General features: G+C 42.4%; 2 protein-coding genes across 3 annotated transcripts in view; both read left to right on the top strand.

Moving 5' to 3' along the window:
- Nucleotides 1-870, top strand: part of rpain (RPA interacting protein) — a 6,144-nt gene extending 5,274 nt beyond the window's left edge. For both annotated transcript variants that reach the window (XM_037689399.1, XM_037689398.1), the window contains exon 7: nt 835-870. In XM_037689399.1, coding sequence (XP_037545327.1) covers nt 835-864 — 30 coding nt within the window. In that variant the 3' untranslated portion in view covers nt 865-870. The remainder of the gene's footprint in view (nt 1-834) is intronic.
- A 5,104-nt stretch (nt 871-5,974) lies between these two features.
- Nucleotides 5,975-24,291, top strand: LOC119422056 (26S proteasome non-ATPase regulatory subunit 11A). The gene is made up of 13 exons (XM_037689397.1): nt 5,975-6,090; nt 6,665-6,766; nt 6,901-7,097; nt 11,425-11,482; nt 11,567-11,761; nt 11,899-12,043; nt 12,715-12,775; nt 15,588-15,650; nt 15,786-15,911; nt 15,996-16,031; nt 16,140-16,191; nt 16,320-16,463; nt 23,368-24,291. Exons 1-12 carry the CDS (start codon nt 6,000-6,002, stop codon nt 16,460-16,462), a joined length of 1,269 nt encoding a protein of 422 aa, XP_037545325.1. The 5' UTR covers nt 5,975-5,999; the 3' UTR covers nt 16,463; nt 23,368-24,291.
- The last annotated feature ends 716 nt before the right edge of the window (nt 24,292-25,007 follow it).

Raw genomic sequence — 25,007 nt, 5'->3', positions numbered from 1 at the left:
GTAGTATAGTATAATATAATATAGTGTAGTTAGTGTAGTATAGTATAATGTAGTATACTGTAGTATAGTATAGTATAATATAGTGTAGTTAGTGTAGTATAGTATACTGTAGTATACTATAGTATAGTATAGTAAAGTAATCTGTGTAGTTGTTGTGACAGGGACATCAAGCTGCTTGAAGATGGTCTTGTAGCTCCATCCTGAGCTGTCTGTGGTCCATGTCCAGTTTGGTTCACACCACGAGACCAAACAGCACCATTAAATTTAAACTGGCCTACAGACATTTCAACATTTTCTCATGGTACCCTCCTTTTTGTTAACGCTAGTTATTATTAGTTTGTTTTAATAAATTATTCTGTTAAACCAAAATTCAAAAGTAACGAGTAAGATTAGTTATTTATTAGAGATGTTTGGTTTCAAGTTGTTTCAGTGTGGTAAGTTTCTCTGTCTGTGATGATGTCATCCTGAGAACAGGCTCAGTGAGAGTGCAAGAAGAGCACGCTGACGACGTATAGCACAAAAAACTGTTTGGTGAGCCTTAGGAGTGAAATAGTGCCATGATTACTTTCCCAATGAAGGAGATTTATTTTATTTATTTTTGATTGTTTTTTTAACTTTGCTGCAATCCATTTACAATCTAATATGTAGTGTAGGTCATGGTCAGGGTCATTACAGAGTGAAGGTGTCCTAATCTTCAGTAATCTTTAAAATAAACTGTTGGCAACCAACAAAAGTGAAATTGGTTCCTCTTAGAAGCTAAAAGCAAATGGTTCAGTCAGTTTATTAAATTTGTGTCACCGTAAAATGTATGAAAAACTTTTTTCTGTCTTTCAGGTTTGTGACTACCTGTCAGTTGTCCTGTAGACGAAGACGCCGTCATCATGAGTCACTTTTCTGTTGAAATCTAATTTCCTTGTTTGTATTTCTAAATTAAAGTTGTGTTTTTAATATAAATGTCTACTTGCAGTTTTCTGCTCACTATACGCTTCCCTACTCACCAAGTGTCTGAGCCAGCTGAACAACATTTTAAATATTTTGTAGGTATCTTTGCTTTCAGCAGACTGCTTCAACAGCTTCGTATTAAAGTTTGCAGTGAAGCTTCTTTATAAACCACACACTCATCTGCATAGTTGAATGTGTGAAGGCATTTGTTGGAGAGGTGAAAATCGCAAGTTAAATCTTTGACATTTCTCAATATCGATGTGAAAAAATACTCATTAATTACAGCTTTGTTCAATTTTATGAAGTATTTTAAGCCATAATGAAAATGTGTTGTTTAAAATGCTGTAAATTGAAACAACTGGATGAGCGTTATTTAAAGTGGCACTTGTACGTTTGCAACAAGGACTTACAATGACAATCAGCTTGACCTCTTTACAAACATGGATTAGCTTTAGCAGAATTTATCAACTGAACGTGGGTTTGTAGAAGATGCAGCGATGACCTCTCAGAAGTTTGAATGAGATGTATTTTGCCTAAAACATTAAAAATAACTTTAATAAAATTTGCTGCCATTGTTAGTACACCTGATAGTAATTTAAAATTAATTCAATTTCCATTAACATTCCTAGTTATCTTTAAATCATGATTTTCAAAACATGCTAAGCAAGTCTAGATAAACCAGCGTAGATAGTTAAGACTTGTTAAAAGTATTCTGTGTAAAACCAATGAACAAATATTGTCGAAAATTATTTTACTTGTAGTAGATGGCGCCTAAATGACTAAAGTTTTAAAAACTAAGTACATCTAAAAAGACTGACAAGCTAGCACCTAGTCCAAACTCAGCTACGACCAAAATGTTTTACTGCTGATTTATAACAGTTCCTTTTCTTCATAAACTCATAGTGATTCATTCAAAGACTGTTGTACAGATTTGTTTACACTATTGTCAGTGCTGCCTTGTGTACGTAATCTGTACATATAATTTTGTCGTGCAAGTGCAAATAGTGGCAGCAGTAGCACTTCTAGTAGGAAACTGATGTGAAAATGTACTAAATAATAGTATGAAACTAAAAACTATTTCAAGATTGCAGTGGGTCCCTGGGTCATAGTGATAATAAAATTGGCTGAGCACATTTAAAGTTTGTTTCCATCTGTAAACAACCCTGATCTTTAAAAATTCAAAGCCATTTTTGCAAATGTTATTTCAAACACTATCATCAGATTAAACCAGACACTAGGGAGCACAAGCAAGTGTATCTCTTGTGTCGGTCCCAAGCCAGGGTTGTGCGAGTCAGTCCAAACATCACCATACTGGATCAGCTGAGGCCCGGGTTAACAGCGACTACCACTGGTGCTGTTGATAAAACTGTGCTACTGTTAGTCGAAGACCACAAGGAGGTAAATGTGCCAGGAGACAGAGGGAGAAAGGTTAGTCAAAGGTATAGGACTGAGGGCAGCAACTCTAAACTTAGGGACTATTACAGGCTAAGATAGAGAGCTGGCTGACATGATGCAGAGAAGGAAGGTATATGTACAAGAGACCATATTCAACCTTTATTTAGACAGGTACATCCCAATGAGCCTCGAGGACTCCTTTACAAGAGAGACCTGATTTCAACAAAGAATGATGACAACAATGGACAACAGCAACAACAATAGACAGTTATAAAAAGGCATACAGATTTTTTTTTTTAAACAAATAGGATTTAAAAAAAAGAAAATTAACAAAAACAGCTAGATTCTAAGGTGAATGTAGAAAACTAAAAACAGGAACATGTCTGCATTGGTCCCTGCCAGGAGTCCAACAGATTCTTAAAGCCACTTAGAGAGGTCAAGGTCGAGAGCTTCAAATCTTTTTGTAAGATATTCCAGGAAACAGGAGCGGAGTAGGAGAAGGCCCTCTTGCCTAGTTCAGTCCTCACTGAGGGAACACTGCAGGTAATAATGTCCTGAGAGCGCACGCTGTAGCTGCACTCACGCAGAGACATGTAGGAGGAGATGTATGAAGGCAGCAGACCAAGAAGTGATTTAAAGATGAAAATGTACCAGTGAGAGAGTCTGCGTGAAGTTAATGATGTCCAGTTAACCAGTGAATACTGGGTGCAGTGGTGGGTACGATAATCACAGCCAGTTATGAATCTTAGTGCACCATGATAGACAGCATCCAACATCTGCAGGGTTCTTGTAGGAGCGTTCATGTAAATAATGTCACTGTAATCAATTGAGGGAAGGCAAGTCACAGATACAAGGCGTTTTCTAGCATTCAGGGTTAGACAGGATCTGTTTCTGAAAAAGAAACCCAGTTTAACTTTCAGTTTCTTTATCAAGTTTTCCACATGGAGCTTAAAAGAGAGATGTGAGTCAACCAAGATACCCAAATATTTATAGGAATCAACAAACTCAATGGGGACACCATTTGAGGATGAGATCAGAGGAAGAACTGCTGGGACCGACTTCCTATTTGAAAAAAGCATCCCTTTGGTTTTGTCGGCATTTAGGACAAGTTTGAGGCGAAACAAATCTGTCTGGATGTAGTTGAATGCAGATTTCAAAAGCTGGAAAGCCTTAGCAACAGTTTTAGCTCGACAATAAACAACTGTGTCATCAGTATAGAAATGTATGGATGCATTAGGGATGTTTTTACCAACATTATGTATGTAGATTGTAAAGAGGGTGGGTCCTAGGACTGAGCCTTGTGGTACACCATTGTTGACTGTTAAATAACTGGAGGAAGTGCCATTATGTTGAACACATTGCCTCCGGTCTGAAAGATAGTTAGAGAACCAACCAATGGTGTGATCTGAGAAACTGATTTCTGAGAGTTTATGACACAAGATGTTCTGATCCACAGTGTCAAAAGCTTTAGACAGGTCTAAGAAAAGTGCAGCACAATAATCCTTAGCATCCAGTGCTTCAACAACGTCATTAAGAACCTTCAGTGAAGCAGTGGTTGTGCCGTGTTGTTTCCTGAAACCACATTGATGTGGAGGTAAGATGTTAAATGAGTCCAGGTAATTTTTGATTTGAGAGTTTATCAGTTTTTCTAGAACCTTGGCTAAAATACAGAGTTTAGAGATTGGTCGATAGTTGTTCAGTGAGGTGGGGTCACCTCCCTTCAGCAAAGGAAGAACAAAGGCTGTTTTCCAAGTGTCTGGGATGGAGTTTTGTCTTATGGAGAGATTGAAGATGTGGGTCACAGGGACTGTGATGATATGAGCAGCCAGCCTTAAGAAATAAGGTGGAAGTTCATCTGGTCCTGCAGATTTTTTAGGATCAAGACCTTTAACAGTTTATTGACCTCACTGACTGAGAATGGAGAAAAAGAGAAGCTGTGTTTAACTGAGGTAGGAGGGATTTGATTCGTAGAAGTTTGGTTATTAAGTGAAGTGGCTGATTTTCCATTAGTAACTGTGTCAAATAAAGAACCAGAAGCAACAAAATGTTTGTTGAAACAGTTCAGGATCTCGTGCTTATTTGACACAGGAACAGAGTTAATGAGAAGTTGTGATGGGAGGTCAGATGATTGGGGGGTGCCTGAGAGAGATTTGATAGTTTTCCAGAATCTGTTAGGGTCATGTAGATTTTTGGAGGTCTGAGATAAGAAATAGTTACATTTTGCAGCTTTGACAGCAGTTGTGCATTTATTCCTCATCTGTCGAAAACTCAACCAATCAGTGTCTGGTTCAGGTGGAATGACAGTAAGTTCTGCAGCAATGGTACATGGTTTAAACTTTTACTGTGGTGTGAACTGGAAGAGAAATGGAGTAGGGGTGGTCATGAAGGAGGAGTTGGCAACAAACAGAAGAGTTGAAAAGAGTATCAGATAATATATGTTTCAAGGTAAAAGAAGGTTGGATGTTGAATTTTGTCAGTGGTTGTGCTCCACAAGTTGAATGTGTAGTAAAGGAAAGAGAAAATCTGGAAGGATCTGGATAAAGTGATGGAGAGTATTCCCAGGGAAGAGAGAGTGGTGATCAGAACAGAGCTAAAAGGCCATGTTGGTGAAGGAAACTGAGGATGAGAAGTCATGGGTGGAATTGCTGTCAAGAATTTGGGCGGACAAATGGTGGTGGATTTTGCCCAAATGGGAATGGCTGAAATCAACACCTGCCCACGTGGTATTTCCAAAATAGGGAGGAACATAGAGTGACCTATAAGAGTGGAGGAAGGAGTACGCAGGTCGACTACATTCGGTGTAGAAGAGGAAACCTGAGGGGGGTTGGAGACTGTGAAGTTGTGGCAGGGGAGAGCGTGGCCAGACAACATCAGATGGTTGTGTGTAGAATGACTGTTGTTGTGAAGAAGCGAAAACGAGTAAAACCATAGAAGAAGACCAAATGGTGGAAGGTGAGTAATAGAACCAATTTTAAATAAAACCAAATTTGCACATGATTTGTGCAAAATTTGATAAAAGGATTAAATTTGGCATGGTCTTCTGAACAATTTTATGCACTTGGCCATCTAAAATCCAAGATGTATTTATTTATTCTCTTTCGGCTGCTCCCTTCTTCTGGGGTTGCCACAGTGAACTAAATCGTACGAAGACTTGGCAATTATTTTGACGCCAGATGTTCTTCCTGACACAACCACAGACACCGAGCTACCACAGCCCTCTGTGTGGAGCAGAGAGCTGCTGTCTAGGACACCCAGTGCAGTGGAGGGTGGGGGTTAAGGGTCTTGCTCAAGGGCACAGAGTGGGGTAAATGAGGGTGAAGGAAGGTGTGGGTGCTTCACCTTTCCCACCCACATTTTTTTTTTCTATGTTTTCTGTACTGGGAGATGAACCAGCGATCTTCCGATCACAGGCCCACCTTCTCTAACCTCTGCACCACTGTTCGCAAACAGGACTATTTTGAACATGAGCCCTCATGACTCAGTGAGACTACTTGTTTAAATAAAGGTTAATTAAATAAAGGTTAATTAAATAAAGGTTAATTAAATTTAAAGCGTCCATCGTGTGTGTGCTCGTTGCCACCTGTAGGGGGCAGCATCCTTCCAAACATTTGAACACCCAACCGGAAGCCGCGCGGGTAGAAGAAGAGATCGGGAGCAGAGAAATGGCAGCCGCGGCCGTGGTTGAGTTTCAGAGAGCACGGTCTCTTGTTGGAACTGACCAGAATGCCTCTATCGATATCTTACATTCTATAGGTAAATATAATCGACGCAGGCGGGCAGTGGGGTCAGAGCAGTTTCACGCTCGGGCATGACGCGAGCTTTTCAGCCAGTGTTCAGTGAGCTAGCCGTGCTAGTTAGCCTCGCAGCTAAGTGTTAGCCGTGCGCTCTGCTGGAGTGAGTCAGCAGCACACCGGCCAGCTCCACAGCACAGCCCGAGCTGACGGCTCATTCATTTGGCTGCAAGTTGTGACAGCCGGCTAGTAACTGTTAGCTAGCTGCTGTGAGTGTTCACAGTTCAGGCCCGTAAATGAATTTACAATATAATGTAGAATAGCACATAATGAAGCGCTTTGCTTTTTGTCTAGTATATTTAATGTGCGTTTGAAAGCCAAGCTGTGGACCTGCTTTCGTTGTGTAATTAATGGACTCCTGTATTTACAGTAGCTTCGTTAGCCACTTGGCTGTATGCCTTTACAGTCGGCTCATGACATAGTTTCACTTAAGTGGTCTTGAAAACCGGAAGTACCAATGAACGCCGGTGTTTTCATTGTGCATTGCTGTAGTTCGTATTGAAGCAAATGACATCATTGCTCTGTGTGTGTTTTAGTGAAGAGGGACATCCAGGACAGCGATGAGGAAGCGGTGCGTGTTAAAGAGCAGAGCATCCTGGAGCTGGGGGGGCTGCTGGCAAAGACTGGCCAAGCTGCAGGTAATCTGAGCAGGATGGGAGTTTCTCAAAGGGACATCTGGTTCTGCCACAATGGATCAAAATGGCTGTCTTGATTCAAACAATAAGAGCTAAAACAGTGAAATAACATTTACTAAGGTTTCTCTACTTCTCAGAGCTCGGAGGCCTCCTGAAGTATGTACGGCCCTTCCTCAACTCCATCTCCAAGGCCAAAGCAGCCCGGCTGGTTCGCTCCCTGCTGGACTTGTTCCTGGACATGGAAGCAGCCACGGGTCAGGAGGTGGAGCTGTGCCTGGAGTGCATCGAGTGGGCCAAGGCTGAGAAGAGGACTTTCCTCAGACAGGCACTAGAGGTGAGGCTCATCCCTAAGTGGCATCTCCAGCCGCTGGAGTGGCTTGTTGTTTGTTGTCAGATGATGAAGCCTTGCTTCATGTTTCATGCGCTGTGTGGAAAAAATGAAAACTGGATTGAGTCTTTGAAAGTTAAGTTGCCTTGTTCATATTGTCCACTCTATGTTGTTGTATTGTAAAGTCTCAGACAACTGCAGACTTTTTCTAGCTGTTAAAGGGATATTTTGTCCATTTTCAAGTGGGGTTTTGGTTGAAAGGGCTATGAAAATGTATATTTCCTGTTCTAGATGGCTCTTTCAGCAAGCACAGTTTGGAGAAACTAATTTCATTTCTTACAAGAGCGATGAACCAATGACTAGTCTGACTGTAATCAAGCCCAAAAAGGATAGTTTCATAACAAAATTCAGTTTACTAAATGATTAGACTGTTGTCAGTTTGTATCTAAACTATCTTTAGAGAATTTAATGGATTTTTTTTCCCCAAGTAGATCGTCACCTATTCTTTCTGTACAATTAGACCTTCATCATACGTGACGGACTGTTTAAACAATGAACAGGGAACAGTGTTTCTTTGTTTATTTATATTTTTGTAACACATTTGATAACTTTATGGTGAATAGTGGAAGATAGAAAATGTGAACGCACGTTAGGAAGACTGTTTTTGTGACCAGTGCACCACTTGTAAACCTTCAGTGGATCTGCGTATAGCGTGGATCTGATTAGCTTAGCTTCTTGATTGCTAACGGGTGCGCTAAATAAACAAGCCCAGCTCCACTTGCTGTTTACTGAGATTCTTGTTGGGGGGGGGACAAAACATTTCAGCAATTATATCTGTTATCGGTGGTCGCCTTCCCCTCCCATTATTGGTATCGGCAATAACCAAAATTTCCATATCGGTCAGACTCCATTTTAGATAAAGGAGGAAGTAGTGATTTACTGGCTTTGGTGTTTCTCCCACCATCAAGACAATTGTAATTAAACTTTATTTCTCTAAACTGAGGTTGTTCAAGATCAGTCTGCAGCAGATAAAATATTTAAAGCTTTTTTGCACAGAACCTCTTCACTCTGTTCAGAATATGGGAATTCAGAATACTGTTCAGAATACGGTGATGGGATGCATCATAAATAACAAGTCCAGCTACAGGCAGGAGGTGGAACACCTGGAGAGCTGGTGCAGAGAGAATAACCTTCACATCAATGTGAAGAAGACAAAGGAGATGATTGTGGACTTCAGAAGGAACAAAAACATCTACACCCCCCTGAACATAAGAGGATCTGCGGTGGAAGTGGTCTCCAGCTACAAGTACTTGGGTGTACACATGAATGACAACCTCAGCTGGAGCAACAACACCACCAGCCTGATCAAGAAAGCTCATCAGAGACTCTACTTCCTCAGACGGCTGAGACGAGCTGGTCTGGGAAGCTCAGTCCTCACCTCCTTCTACAGGTGTGCAGTGGAGAGCATCCTGTGCTCGAGCATCAATGTGTGGCATGGAGGCTGCACAGCTGCAGAAAGAAAAGCTTTGCAGAGAGTGGTGAAGGCTGCACAGAAGTCTGTTGGAGTCAGTCTCCCCACCATCACAGACATCTACACCTCCAGATGCAGGAAGAGGACCACCTGCATCATGAAGGACCCCACTCACCCAGCACACACACTTTTTGCTCCACTCCCCTCAGGAAGGAGGTTGAGGAGCATTAAGTGTAGAACCACTAGACTGAGGAACAGCTTCTACCCTGAAGCTGTTAGACTCATGAATCTCTAACTAAAATAATCACTGTGAAAAACCACACCATGTTGCTGCTGATCTGTTTCATGTTGCTGCTGATTTGTTTCATGTTGCTGCTGATCTGTTTCAATGTTGATGTGTTCATGCGTGCACATCTGCTCACAGACTCATGTTCATGTTTGTGCTGATGTTCAATGTTTTATGTTATGAGTGCTTAGTGTATATTTAGTTGATGTTTTTCTTAGTTCATATCTTAGATGTTATTACTGTTTTTCTTATACATTTTATTGTTGGATGTAACTAGGACCCTGTGTACATAAGTTTGCTCCACCACATGTACCACATGAGGTGTGAATGACAATAAAGAATCTCTGACTCTGAATGTTGCATTGATACTTTAAATTTGTCTTCCTGTTTATTTAAACAGTGATGTCAAAAGGTCACAAACTGACGGCACATGTACCGAAATGTTTAGCGTCAAAGCTGCTGTCTCACTTGGGCTTACAGTATTTGATGTTGCATGGACAGGCTCTTGTGTGTTTATTATAGTTGCAGAAAAGCAAAGAGTGTGTGAAAGAGTGTGATTTATAGCTCGGTGCAAACAGCAAACTGTTGTTTGAAATAAAACAATCCAGGCACGTATTTAAGTCCAACTAGTCCATGCAACATCAAACCTGCAGGGCGAAGGCACAAACGGGTGCATAATTAGAAAACTAGTCGAAGTGGGATAGAAGCGATCTCTACTGCGGCTGAAACGTGTGTCATGGACTGACGTAGACACTGATCTGAGTTTTCTTCAACAGAAGGTCTTGTGTCAATGTTGATGCATATTTAGAAAATTAATCCTATTTTTAGTGTATTTAACCTTTATTTAGGTACTCTGAGTCACGAGGACTCGTTTTCAAGAGAGACCTGTTTTAGACAGAAGACATGTAGAGTACAGACCACAATCTACCACAATAAAAAAGTTATAAACACTATTACTGTTAGCAGCGTGGTTCTGTTAGCAGTAGGGGTGTAACGGTACGCTACAATCACATTTAGGTTCGGTTCAGTTTCGAGGAGGGCTCGGTTCGGTTAATTTTCAGTACAAAAAAAGCCAAAATAAAGATTTATAAAATGTTTATTTTGAAAATATGCCAAATAAACAAGTTCAATCATTACAGACTTCTTAGCTGTAGGTGACCTGGTGGATGAAGAAGACTCAGCTGCGATCATCCTCACACTGCAAACAACACAGAGATATAAAAAAATTGAGTTAATAAGATTATAATTTTAAATTAAAAAGTTAATTAGATCACAATAATACAATACCTCTTCTTGCACGGTCATCATATGAGGTGGTTGAATATTCTCTCTCTATCATTGATGTGGCAGGGCTTTAATCTGCTCCAGGGCTTGTTGACAACATCAGTTGTAGCTTTTTCATAAAGTGCTGCTCCAACTTTTTGTTTGAAGAGTTGACGTGATGGATGTCACAGCGGCGCTCAATAACTTTAATCATATGTTTAAAGCCGGCGCATCGACAACATTCGGACGTAGATCCACAGCTTTAAAATCTCCTACAGCTTGTGTTATTGCTTTGAACCGATCTGAATCACCTGATAAAGGTTGTTTAATGCTGCTGTTATCGCTCTTTGAACCAAACTACGTTCTGATGATGTCGTTTCAGGCGCGTTCACAAGTTCGACGTGTTGCTGCTGCAGATCCACTCTCCGTGAAACAACGTCGACACACAGCTTTGGATTTGCGTTTGTCTTTTAACAAGAAATCCATAATGTTCCCAAACAGGCGACCGCAACGGGATGCTAGGCTGCTAATGCTGTGCGTGTTACAAGATAATGGCGCCGTGCTGAAACACACACAGGAACTTTAGTTCCGCGGCGCATAATCTCTCGTTAATAAAATTTAATGAATGAAAAAATAACAAACGGTTCAATACACCCACGTGTACCGTTACACCACTAGTGTTAATGATGTGGAGTTCCACGTATGAACCATGAGGGTTCAGCCTGCAGCGAACGCAGCCGCCTTGTTTCAAATCAGCATCAGAGAAAAGTTTGCTGTGAGCCACTGAAGCAGTGCAGAGAGAGAGAGAGGAGGGTGTCGGAACAACAGTGTCCTTTGTCCTCAGACTGACGAAGCCTCTTGGATGAGGGGCGAAACGTTTCTTTTTAACAAAACAAAACGAAGTCCAGATGACATGATTCAACCTTTTTTATTGTCCTTTTTTATTTTTCAAACCATAAATATGTCCTCCAGTGTTCAATAAGTTCCACCTGTGTACAGCTGTGCTTTTATTTTGTATTTTCATATTTGGAAGTGTTCTGTTCTGTAATGAATTGTACTTTGTACATAGTTTACGCCACATTACCTGAAGTAAACGATCCTTTTTGTACTGTAAGGAACAGTGCCTTTATGTGTTGGAGCTGATCAAACATTTTTGATCTCTTTCCTCCCTCCTTGTTGCGCTGACCTCTGACATGTTGTCTAAAACAGTTACCCATTGAATTCCTGGTTCTGCTGTTCATCTGTCAGCAACATGACAACAACACGTGTAATCCATCGTAGATTAAACCAGAAATAATTTCTCTTCTCCTCAGGCTCGACTCATCTCACTGTATTTTGACACAAAGTGCTACCAGGAGGCGTTACAACTTGGTGAGTGCAGAGTTGTGTCTACCTTTGTCTGACCTGCAGCAACACGCTCAAACCCTCACCTCTGTGTCCTCCCGCCTCCTTCAGGCTCCCAGCTGCTGCAGGAGCTCAAGAAGATGGACGACAAAGCTCTGCTGGTGGAGGTCCAGCTGCTGGAGAGTAAGACTTACCACGCGCTCAGTAACCTGCCCAAGGCCCGCGCTGCACTTACCTCTGCCAGGACCACCGCCAACGCCATCTACTGCCCCCCCAAACTGCAAGCAGCTTTAGACATGCAATCAGGTACGAAGAGAAACGTCCAGGTTGGAGGTCTGCAACATTTACAGTCAAGAGCTCTTTGCTCGTCAAATAAAACGTCTCCAAAGCTGCAAAACGTCATGAACGTGATCAGGACCTGATTGATCTGTTTGTGCTTCCAGGGATCATTCATGCAGCAGAGGAGAAGGACTGGAAGACTGCTTACTCATACTTCTATGAAGCTTTTGAGGGCTACGACTCTATCGACAGCCCGCGAGCCATTACAGCCCTGAAATACATGCTGCTCTGCAAAATCATGCTCAACGCGTGAGTGTTGGACTTCATGCTAGGAGCAGAGAACATCAAGCTAATGTGATGACTAGGGATAATCCGCTCGGGGTTTTGTCTGCCGATCACAGATACCATTCACATGGACCGGATATAAATGTTTTGATTTAGTTAAGATGAGTGCTACTTGCTTCTTGATCTGGAAAATAGCAACAATAACAATCACCTTCATTTGAACAAAAACAGGTTTGTATGTACTTTTTCAAAACAAAAACTGTAAAGGTGTGGGCACAGTACAGCAACTATTCAGTCAACAGGACGACAGAAAAACACTGAGCTGCTGTCACTAACAGGATCTTTATTGAAAGTATTAAGACTCAACAGGCTCAAAAGTGCAGAAAGTCAAATAAATCTCAAAACATTGCTTGAATATATAAACCACCGGAACTCTGCAGGCTGCAGGGGTGATCGGTTTTTGTGATTAGCACTGAAAGGCATTGATCGGTATTGGACTATCACTTGCTTTTATTGGAAATCGGCTGATCATGATCGGTGGCCGATCGATCAGAACATCTCTAGTGGTGACACGGACTCTTTTTCATTTCAATAAATATTTTCAGCGTTATCACATGTAGTTGTAAAAAAAAATTCAGTTTCTTTGGAAAAATGTGATGTATATTGGCTTTTAATGATCTTTTTTTTATTTTTAGCCCAGAGGATGTTCAGGCCCTCATCAGCGGCAAACTAGCTCTGCGATACACAGGCAGACAGGTATGACGTTTGATTCTTCGTTTCTCTTCATCCAGGGTTTTTAGCGTGCAATAAAAAGTTATAAGGAAGAGAAGTCTGAGATTGTCATCAGTGTATGTCCCCATACAATGATGAAAGTAGTTCTCTGCATTTAACCCATCACTCCTGAGATGCACCCAGGTGGAGAGTAGGGATGTGCGATATGGCATAAAATTCATATCATGATATGTATTGTGATGAGTGGCGGTAACGATATCTGGACAGTTTCTTTTTTATAGAGATGTTTCACCCTCTATCCGGAGGACTTCATCAGTCAGAGGAGTTCCAGTAAACTGTTACAGCGAAACATCTCTATAAAAAATAAACTATCAAATGTAGTTTTAGCCATACGTTTCAAACAAAAGAATACATTGTTAACTCTTAACAGTTTCCAGTCTTCTCACTTTATAAATGAACAGCAAAAGAGCAGCAACTGAAAACACTTCACCCTCCAACCCTCTAGTGGGCGTCTCCTTCCGCTTTAAGTAGAGCTGACACAAAATGGTGACCAGTTTCCTCTGTGGCTTTGACCAGAGGGTCTCGCAGTAAAATCACACAACACAGCGTTCTTTTCACAGATCAGAGAGCAGGTTGAACCCCCTTTTTTTTTTTTTTTTTTAGCTCAAATGCACTCTTCAAAGCTGACCAACGAACTTTTGACAAAAAAAACAACAACTTTCGACTGAACGCAGCGTTGTGCGCATGCATCCGAGTAAGAGTACGGCAAGCCGGCTGTAGTTAGCTTGTAGCTTCGCTACTTCGCTCTTGAAAAAATGACTTTTAACACCACTTACGCACAGTTTTAAACTCAAAAAAGTAACAATTAAATCAGAGAACTCTGATTTCACATCAGACACAGCATTACTGCAGTTAGCCGGTAGAAGACAGATCTCTATCATAGGCTAAATGTCTATAGTTTTTACCGTGTACTGTATGTATTGCGCAGTGGAGAGTGGGCGGCTATGTAAGCACCCGGGGAGTAATTAGGGATTAGGTGTCCTGTTCAGAGGCACTACTACGACGAGGAGTCGACTTTCTGGTCTCAATTTGGCTGCCCTACCTTTACACCATCTCTGTCCTCTAAATAGGTTTTGCTAAATTTAAGGCCTTTAATGGCACTAAAAAGCATTAAGTTTAAACCTGTGTGTGAAATACTTAGTAAGTAGTATTTAATAACTGTTTCTGTCCAGTGGGTGCACAGTTGTTGGGAGACAGGAGGGAAAAGAGGCTGGAAGCCGAGGAATTTAGGGCATGAGCTGTAGCTCGTTCATGGTCAGGGTGGAGACGGATTTAGCAGAGTTTGTAATAAAAACAAATAATAAATATTGTGACTGAGGTGGAGAGGGGTTGAAGCCAACCCACTCCTGGTGTGTCTTCGTGCCATGTGATGTTTGCGCTCCAAGTCGATACAGCTGAGTTTGCTCCACACTTCTTTGGTTCCTCACAACTTTTCTCATGGAGTCAGAATTTAAATTCAAAGCTTGCAAACTGAGGCACATTTAATGTTTGTAAAAATAGTCACGTGTTCTTGTAGAAGACAAATGGTTCTGGTCTGAAAGTGCCATTCTTTGACCTCTGTCATTAGTAGGAGTGTAACGGTACGCTACAATCACATTTAGGTTCGGTTCAGTTTCAAGGAGGGCTCGGTTCCGTTAATCTTCGGGACAAAAAAGCCAAAATAAAGATTTACACAATGTTTATTTTGAAAATATGCCAAATAAACAAGTTCAGTCATTACAGACTTCTTAGCTGGAGGTGACCTGGTGGATGAAGAAGACTCTGCTGCGATCATCCTCACACTGCAAACAACACAGAGATTTAAAAAAAAAGGTTGAATGTAAAAAAGTTAAGATTATAATTTTAAATTTAAAAAGTTAATTAGATCACAATAATACAATACCTCTTCTTGCACAGTTTTCATGTGTGGTGGTTGAATCTCATCATCAGGGCAGGGCTTTAAATCTGCTCCAGGGCTTGTTGACAATATCAGTTGTAGCTTTTTCATAAAGTGCTGCTCCAACTTTTTGTTTGAGGTGTTGACGTGATGGATGTCGCAGCGGGGCTCAATAACTTTAATCATATGTTTAAAGCCGGCGCATCGACAACAGAATATGGACGTAGGTCAGCTTTGGATCTGAATGACCTGATAAAGGTTTAAATGCTGCTGCTATCGCTCTTTGCACCAACCAAGCTGCTTTTCTGTAGAAGAGACGTTCACGTTCGGATGATGTCGTTTCAAGAGCGTTCACAAGTTCGACGTGTTGCTGCTGCAGATCCAAACTCTCTGAAACAACGTCGACACAGCTTTGGACTTGTTCACTTGTCTTTTAACAAGAAAGACATAATGTTCCCCAACAGGGGACCACAACGAGATGGCTCGTTTGTTGCCTGCTAGGCTGCTAATGCTACGCGTGCTGCAAGATAATAGCACCGTGCTGAAACACGCTTAGGAACTTAAGTTCCGCGGTGCATAATCTCTTGTTAATAAAATTTAATGAGTGAAAAAATAACCGAAACGGTACACACGTGGACCGAACTGAACATGACGTACTGGAATGGTTCGGTACACCCACGTGTACCGTTACACCCACATGTACCGTTACACCCACGTGTACCGTTACACCCACATGTACCGTTACACCCACATGTACCGTTACACCCCTAGTCATTAGGGATGGGCCCAGACTCGGCAGAGATCTTGTAGCTGCTGGTTCTTTATGTTTCAGTCCAGTTTCAACCTTAATGTTTCTGTCTGCAGTCTTTCCATCAGCTCTTCTTTATTTGTTCCTCACAGACAGAATCTCTGAAGTGTGTGGCACACGCCAGTAAGAACCGATCTCTGGCAGACTTTGAGAAGGTTTGTTTTATCAGATTGTTGATGCGTTGTTGTTTTACGTGGCTGTAGACAAACTAGTTGGATTAAAACACAGTCAGTACAGCTGCAGTCTCTTCCATTTATTTACAATAAATGTCCCATTTTTACCGTCTTTAGGCACTAACGGATTACAAATCAGAGTTGAGGGACGACCCCATCATTAGCACCCACCTGACAAAGCTGTACGACAACCTGCTGGAGCAAAATCTCATCCGGGTCATTGAGCCTTTCTCCAGGGTCCAGGTAAACACTGAGCTCTGTCCAGACTGAGCAGCTCTGTACGTTTATCACTGCCTAACACCTGAAACACTGTCTCCCCCCTGACAGATTACACACGTCTCCTCCCTCATCAAACTCTCTAAGGTGAGCGTTGCCACCAGTTTTTATTTTCACTTGGCACCATTGAGCTGTTTGAAGCATCAGTTGTTTTTATTGCTGGATGGTTGCAGTCAGACTTTGTGTACCTTGCAGGGAGATGTGGAGAGGAAATTATCACAGATGATTCTGGACCAGAAGTTTCACGGTAAATTGGAAGCTTTATTTTTTATTTTTTCTCAAATTTTGAAAATCGGTGCGTGCCTGTAGGTATCGATGGTTTGTTGTAGTATTTTGACACATTTTGTCTCTGTGTGCCATCCTTCCCACTGATAGGTATACTGGACCAAGGCGAAGGTGTGCTGATTGTCTTTGAAGAGCCGGTGGTGGACAAGACCTACGAGGCAGCGCTGGAGACCATTCAGAACATGAGCAAAGTGGTGGACTCACTTTACAGCAAAGCAAAAAAGCTCACATAAGGTCAGCCTCAGTAATGTGTGCATGTGCACCGAATCTTTAATATTGTCAGACAGAAATGTAGGTTTATTTTTCTATGAGATGGGACAATAAATTTAAAAAACCAAGTTGATCGAGGTCAAAGTTACATTAACCGTCATCTTAACAGATGTGCATTAATGACATAAAACTGCAGCTTTTGTTAAAACAAAAATAAGTTTATAAATCATTTTAAAAAAGGACATGCGGTGCAGATAAAAAGTTTTCACCCCTTAAATGTTTTCTGCTTCTATTGCTGTCACAAAACACCCATGACAGCGTTTGCTCTGGGTTACATGCCTTGGCAGGGAACTCGTCTCTTCGTGATTTTTGATGGGGGTTAAGCCCCCAGTATACTCTCGCGTACGTCCGTACTGGGGGCTTATGGGGGTGGGATGGAGACAAGTCTGTGTTGCGCGGTGAGGGAAGCGGAGCGCTATCTGTAGCTTTTTAGTTGGCGTGTCTGTCAGTTGACAGTTCGATAGATGGTGCGCTTGGTTCTGTTGACGGGGCGGGGAGCCCTCCTTGGATAAACTAAGTGCCCTGCCTATCAAAATGTCCTTCACCCACAATACACCCCCCCCCCCCACACACACACACACACAGTTGTTAACTGTCGGCACTGACGACATAGCGCTAAGCTAGTGGTGTGCAATACAGATGCGCTAGGTACTGGGTACTGGCTTAATGCTCTGCTTGTCTCACGACCTCACGCTTTATTATTGTTATCAAATAATAATAATAATAATAATAATAATAATAATAATGATGATGATGATGATGATGATGTCTGCAGTTAGAGAAAACAAAGTGAAGTTTTTGCTCTGCATGCATTCAGCTGGGACTGCAGCAAGATAAAGAATAAAGATAAATTCTTTGTGAAATAATTAATTATTAGGTTTTTGAAAATGTATGTTATATCATCAATCCATCATCTTCCACTTGTTTCGAAGTCGGGTCATGGGGGCAGCAGCTTGAGCAGGGAGGCCCAGACGTCTCTTTCCACATCCACCTCTTCCACCTCTTCTGGGAGGATTCCAAGGTGTTCCCAGGCCAACCGAGATACATAGGCTGTCCAGCGTGTCCTGGGTCTTCCCCGGAGTCTCCTCCCAGTTGGACATGCCCGAAGAACCTCCCTAGGGAGGCACCCAGGGGGCATCACTACCAGATGCCCGAACCACCTCAACTGGCTCCTCTCGACGTGGAGGAGTAGCGGTTCCACTTAGTCTCTCCTGCATAACTGAACTTCTCACCCTATCTCTGAGAGTCCAGCTACCCTGCAGAGAAAACTCATTTCAACTGCCTGTATCGGCGATCTCGTTCTTTTGGTCACTACCCAGAGCTCGTGACCATAGGTGAGGGTAGGAATGTAGACCGACCAGTAAACAGAGAGCTTTGCCTTACAGCTCAGCTCTCTCTTCACCACCACGGACCGGTACAGAGTCCACAATACTGCAGATGCTGCACCAATCTGTCTGTCAATCTCACGATCCATTCTTCCCTCACTCGAGAACAAAACCCCGAGATACTTGAACTCCTCTACTTGAGGCAGAACCTCACCTTCGATCTGAAGAGAGCAATCCACCCTTTTCCGGTTGAGGACCATGGCCTTGGATTTGGAGGTGCTGATTCTCATCCCAGCCGCTTCACACTCTGCTGTGAACCGCTACAGTGAGAGCAGAAGATCATGTCACGATGACGCCAACAGGACCACATCATCTGCAAAGAGCAGAGATGGAATCCTGAGGCCACCGAACCGGAATCCTTCCACCCGCTGGCTGCACCGAGAAATTCTGTCGAAGTTATGAACGAAATTGGTGACAACAGGCAGCCCTGGCGGAGTCCAACTCCCACCCTGAAGGGGTCCGACTTACTACCAGCAATGCAAACCAAACTCTCGCACCGCTTGTATAGGGACTGAACAACAGGCCTCCAATCCCATACTCGCGGAGCACCCCCCACAGTCTATCTCGAGAAACGCGGTCAAATTCCTTCTCCAAGTCCACAAAACGCATGTAGACTGGAAGGGCAAACTCCCATGACCCCTCAAGGACCCTAGTGAGGGTAAAGAGCTGATCGATCCAGTGTTCCACGGCCAGGACAGAACCCACGTTGTTCCTCCTGGATCTGAGGTTCAACCAGACATCTCTTTCCACAGCATATGTTATCTTGTTTTACAAAATTGATTGACAGCTGCTGCTGATTATGACTTCATAATTGTAGGGAGTGGTGGCGCAGAGGTTAGAGAAGGTGGGTATGTGATCGGAAGTTTGTTGGTTCAACTCCTGGTACCGACAACATCAAAGTGTGCGTGGGATAGGTGAAATACCCACACCTGCCTCCACCCTCATTTGCCTCATTCTGGACCCTTGAGCAAGGCCCCACCATCTGCTCCCCCCGGGCACCCTAAATGGCAGCTCTTTTCTCCACACAGAGGGCTGTGGTAGTTCGGTGGTCTGTGGTTGAGTCAGGAAGGGTATCCGGTGTAAAAGTAATTGATAATTCTTCATGTGAGTTGTTAGTTTGGGGGCCGAGATGGTGTAGAGGCAGGGCAGCCGGCTTGGGACCCGAAAGTCCCAGGTTCGATCCCCAGTCACTGCACATCACGTGGCGTCTCTGGGCAGCACGCCTCATCCCCAAAATGCCCCCCCGGGAGCTTTCAATAGCTGCCCACTGCACCACCTGGTGGTGGATGGGTTAAATGCAGAGACTAATTTCGCCATTGTATGGAAACATACAGTGCTGACATTGTGATGACATTATTATTATTATTATTATTAGTTTGTTGTGGCGACCCCTGAAGAAGGGATCAGCTGAAAGAAGAAGAAAAAAAAAAGACTCTGCATGCCTGCAATGCAGGTAAACATAGTAGAGTTGCATTCGGGCCTAATAAATATGGCCCGGACCACGCTGGTATTTTTTTTTTTTTTCCGAGCCCTACCCGGACCCAACAGATTACCGGTAATTAGAGGACCGAACCTGAGGGGAAAAAAGAAACAAAAAACCCTACTTTTTATTTTTTACCTTTTACTTTTCTAAGCAAATCATTTTGACACGATAGTTTTAAAAACGTAATGAAAGGAAGATATAAGATTTCTTTTTATTAATAAGTCACCAAATGGATATTAACATGCAAAACAAATAGCCTAAAAAATCAACTGTAAAGACAGGCTGTTATACAGATGAACAAAAATATTTTAGAGCAAAATTATTTGGAAAATATAGAACAAGGTTATTTTAAATTAATGCACTGCTCACTTCAGCTTTTGTAGATGCTGCTACTTCCTTCACCACATATGACAGCAGGTGTGGAGACGCGCGCGGCCGGTGATCAGCTGACTCATCCATCCGTTCAGCTGATTGATCCATCCATCCGTTATCTTTTACCCGCTTCTTCCTATTCGGGTAGCGGTGGTCGCTGGTGCCAATGTCCAGCAGTCACTGTGCGAAAGGTGGGGCACACCCTGGACAGGTCGCATTTCAACCGGCGAGTCAGCGGATGCACACGGCAGGTGACAGGTGTCCATTTGAGCTTAACACAACTTTTTTAAACCTCTTTCAACCGGCCGGTCAGACCTGACTCCTCCTCGACAAGTAGATTAACACAGTTTTATATTTCTTATTTAGTTTCTTTTGTGCTGTACGATTCGCAAAACCGCAGGAGCCTGAGCCCATGTGCTCAATGATTGCGCAATGCGCTGGTGATCTCTTCCACAGTCTGATTAACTGCTGCACTGTTCTTTCTTTCTTTCTTCAGCTTCTCATTTTATTTGTGCTGTATGATTCGTAAAGCTGCATCAGAGCCCGAGACCTGCCTGGCCCGCACATTAATCACATTATAACGGCCCAGACCGGCCCTAATCTGGGTCGGGCCGGGGTTCGGGTTCGGGTTAGAAATGACGGCTCTAAAGCATAGGCGTCGTGTCGTTTAAATGTGATTGGGACACGTCCCCCTCACATTTAAAAAATATTTGTTTGGACCCCCCCAGTTACCATGAAATATTAGTTCACCCAGCGCTGTTTCTATTTCTTTGTGAAATAATCCATTCCACTTGATCAATAAGAGAATACCGTAATTTTCGAGCTACAGAACGCACCTGTCTCTAAGCCGCACATATCCAATATAAGATGAATCATAATTTTGTACGCAAATAAGACGCTCCAGTTATTTAGCCCCGGCCATCTACCGTTCATCATCAGGAACTGTGGCCAGCCGTGTGCAGCTTTCTTACTGTAGTACAAGATTCAACCCGTACAAGATTCATCCACCGGGTTGCGTTCAAAGACTATAGGTTGCTTTCAACATAGCGTCACTGCAAGATCTGCAGGAGTCTTCATGAAGCTTCACTGTCTGACTCATGGTTACAACCATTATACCTTCAAAATGAACACGATAACTATCTTAGCATAATCACTGGACAGAACAGTCTCTAACACCTACGTAACTGAAATTATGTAAATTATTTACCGGTAAATATTACCCAGTAGTCTTATCGAGGTCATGTTACCGGAAGTCAAATGAAATATTCATTAAGTTAGTACCATTGATTTTTATTGTTAAACAGTATTGTTAACAGCCGCTGTTTTTAAATGTACTTTCTAAATGAATTTGATGTGATTTCTCCTCAGCAGAGCCCATGAGCAGGAGGGAGGAAGGGGGAGCAGCCCCTCCCTCCCTCCCGTTGTCTCCTCCGCTCTGTTTAATGCCCCTGTTTAAGCTTAAATGAGATACTGGTATTTAAACACATATTTACCATACACAGAAATATTTTTTAAAACTTATTTAAATATATATCAGTCTTGACTGACTGACTGCTTTAAAAATAAATCTGACGACTTCACCGTTGAGCTCTCATGACAGAAAATGGAGGGGGGAAGAACCCCTCCTGTTGTTCTCCGCTGTTCTCCCATTGTTCTCCACTCCATTTTCGAATGTGAGTTTAAATTGAGATACTGGTATATAAACGTATATTTACCAACACAGAAAGATGTCACACAGAAATAATTTAAAAACTTTTGTTAAAACATCTACCAGATTTGATTGCTTTGTGTCTCCAATACCCGACCTTCAACTCGTTGATGCAAAGCTTACAGGCGGCAGCTCCGTTTCCTCCTTGACAGCTGATCCATCGCTTTTAACACGAAAGCTGCATCATAAGAAATTCTCCATGCATTTTCCATTTTCGCTGAACAAATGAACAGGTCTGTGCGTGACACGAACAACACGGGAACTATCTGAAGAAATTAATGCACATCTATCTTGGGGGATGGTCCCCGAGATTACCTCGTTGGTCATTCAGGTCAGACTTCTGGTCACATGACAGAGTGGGTGGAGTTATGGTAGGGAGTTTGAAACCATGAGCAACAGTTGTTGTACATGTGGTTACCTGAGGGCGTTCTCTCTGCCACAAGCGTCTGCCCCCCAAGAGGGGTGGGGTGCTGTGAGCCATGAGTGCCCAGCTCTGTCAAAGGAAAATGTTAGTCAGCGGCAGGAAGTCTGTCAAAATAACATAAAAATATAACTTAAGAAAATTATGAAAAAAATACATAAATAAGATTCTCCCACATATAAATCATGGGTTACAAAGTATATATAAAAAAATAAAAAATAAAGTAGTGGCTTGTACACTAACAATTACAGTACTGAAACCACTAAAAGTCCACTCCTGGTTTTCCTGGTTCCCTACAACTCCTCACCACACTGCATGCAGTGTTTCTCCTCTGTCACTTGGCTTGGCAGGGGACGCCCATCTCTTCTGGGTTTTTTGTCGACGAGGCGGGAAGAGGAAGGGGAGACACCTCTGTTGCACACTAGCTTGGCGCTGCATTAGTGCCAGCAGTTGTCAACCGGGGTGGGGGTGTTGGGATGCGTGAGAGAAGCGGAGTGTGCTCTATTCACACAAGGAGAGATGTTGGTCAGGCTTCTTCTTGTTGCTCTCTAAAATATTTATTGAATCAAGTTACTTATGTAGTTAAACATAGATGTTTAACCCATTAAAATGCATTAGAATGCAGGAAATGGCATCTACTTTATTCAAAAATTTCTGGGGGAGTATCCCCATGACTCCCCCCACCACCAGCAGCAGTGTGTCTCCCCCCCATTACAAATGCTTCTGATGCTTGTAAGACATTTTCATCAGTGTTTAAACCATCTGTGTTCACAAACATTTTCACTGTGCAGAACATCTTTATGTTGCAAATGACTCCAGCTCCTACTCTGAAAGTTATTTAGAACGCTGGGAGTCCTAAAACCAGCTCTGTGGAATTTCTTCCTTTTAGATTGTGATGTTGAGTGTTCTAAATTTATTGCAAATTAATTGACTGAAATGTGTCTGGTCAATGTAGTGTTGTCTTTGATTTTTTATTTTAATTTTTTTCGGGGCAGTACTCTGGGGCACATACTTTATATTGTTTAAGTTAAAATACATTGAAACCTCATGTGTCATTGTTACTTGAAGATGATTTGTGTGTTGTTAAAAGCAGTTGTTGGCACTTTTCAGAGAGCATTTTAATAAACGTGTAAATGTTGACAAGAGCAACAATATGTCATGATTTGACTCCTGTCACCACAACAATAAAGTTTGTGGTGGTGTTTACACTGACAAGTGTTTGTGACGCTCTTGATCGTGTGTTGATTCATGAAACCGTAGGATTGACACGAGGTCCCCGCTGTGACTGTACGTTGGTGTTTTCATCTGCTCCTGTCACCAACGTTTAAGCACAGCAGCTGTTTGTATGAAAGCTCCTGAATAAGTGGCCAGATGTGGTCTGCTCGATGGATGATTTCCAGCAGATGCAGAACAGATGCAGCTCAAAGTTGGACTCGACCACAGCGCAGAAGTGTTGTCTTTCTACTTCTTCCATTTCTAACGAGTGTTTCTCTCCTCAGAGTGAATGAAGTCATCTGTCCCCCCTGTCCGGAGTGACGTGGGCCAGTCACATCTCCGTCATCCACTCGCCTCAATCTGGGGAGGAGAGGGGGGGATGAAGAGATTATAAACACTATCCAGCAAGCAAATAAACTGTTCAGATTAAGAAGACCCCTGCCCCCCAGTGAGGACGAATGTGACGATGTGGACCCCTGCTCCCTCCATCCTGTTACTGTCTCTAACTGGGGTTGATCAGACACTCGGTGCGCCCCCTAATGGACCACTCCTGGCGCTGCACTCTTCCCACTGCTGGTCCCCACTGTATGTAAAGATGGACAAGCCTCTCCTAAACGTTCCTGTCTGCGCTGGCCATCAGGGAATCTTGTAAAATAACAAAACATATGTGTACATTACTTAAACACACATGTAACATACAAATAAAATGTTTGTTTGTTCTCAGAGCAGGGTCCGAGGGTAGTCTGAATCTGTTGCTTAATTTCTGAGGCAGCTCTGAAACTGAACATTTTCTTTTTGCATCTGTATAAACCCAAACAAAGGCTGCCCCTCACATCCCAAAATATCCTTTTAAATGTGATGATGTTCTGCAGTTCGTCCTGTTTTAACAGCATTATGGAACAGTGGCGCTCGCTGATCTGTCCACTTGGAAGCACAGAACGTACTCTCCTCTGCACTTCCTGTTTGTATATAACATTTGCCAAGTTCTTGTATTCATGCAGAGCCTAATGTTTCACGCCTCCCCTCCTTGTTTTTAGTTTAAGACGCGTTCGGAGAGTCGAACTTTGACGACTGGGAGATGAGCTGTTTCTGCAGGAAAGGACGTTTTCCTAGAGAAAATGAAGATGTACATTTCTGAGAACTTTAATTTTGCAAAGACTTAAATGATTTATCATGTATGGCATAGAGGAAGACAAATGCTAATAAATCTGTAAGTGATGTAATTTTTAGGTATTGGAAATATTTTTTCAGTAGTCCTCTCATCTTAAGCTTGTTTTGTCTCAGTCACCAGCTCTGTCAGGTCGTTGCCCCACTTCAGTATAGAAATACAGCGCGGGGGTTACATTCCAGACACCCCCGCGGAAAGTGAAAATCTGCAAAGTAGGACTGCTATATTTATTTTAGTATTTACATAGTTTAAGTCTTATAAGACTTAAACTATGTAAATACTAAAATAAAATTCTTACACTCTTGCAATGTTCTAAACTCTAAAACCTACGTAGATTTAACAACATACGTATAAGTACTGTACAGTACTGCAACATTTTATGAGTACTCACCAGTGAAGATGCTACAACTTGAAGTTCAGCTTCAGGATTATTTGCGACTGTCCTGCCAGTTCTGAGTTTAACATGGATCGTTACTTCTGACTTTAAGTTGAAAATCTATTTTTGCCACATCAGTTTCTCCGCTCGTGTTTGCTCCCTCCACTGCTGTTCTGAGTTTCATCAGGAAGCAGCGGCTGGAAGCACTGCTGGCTTCTGGGATGTGTAGTTCTTTTGTCGTGTGTTACAGTATATAGGCTTATTGGAAGAAAACTTCAAAATGACAGCACCTGTCTGAAGTTTTATTTGTTTTTGTCGTTTGTTTTTTGACCTATTGGTTCCTGCTGTAGTCTACTCTCGTTAACTTTTCATCCCTTACC

The sequence above is a fragment of the Nematolebias whitei genome, chromosome 15 (genome assembly GCF_014905685.2).
Source record: "Nematolebias whitei isolate Nwh7 chromosome 15, NemWhi1, whole genome shotgun sequence".
Taxonomy (NCBI): domain Eukaryota; kingdom Metazoa; phylum Chordata; class Actinopteri; order Cyprinodontiformes; family Rivulidae; genus Nematolebias; species Nematolebias whitei.
This window is presented reverse-complemented; position numbering and strand designations above follow the sequence as displayed.

Excerpts from the sequence above, each read along its gene's own strand:
- LOC119422056 (XM_037689397.1), top strand. The coding sequence starts at position 6,000 with ATGGCAGCCGCGGCCGTGGTTGAGTTTCAGAGAGCACGGTCTCTTGTT. Across the intron at positions 11,762-11,898 it reads AGCTTTAGACATGCAATCAG|GGATCATTCATGCAGCAGAG; the intron begins GTACGAAGAGAA and ends TTGTGCTTCCAG. Across the intron at positions 16,032-16,139 it reads CCCTCATCAAACTCTCTAAG|GGAGATGTGGAGAGGAAATT; the intron begins GTGAGCGTTGCC and ends TGTACCTTGCAG.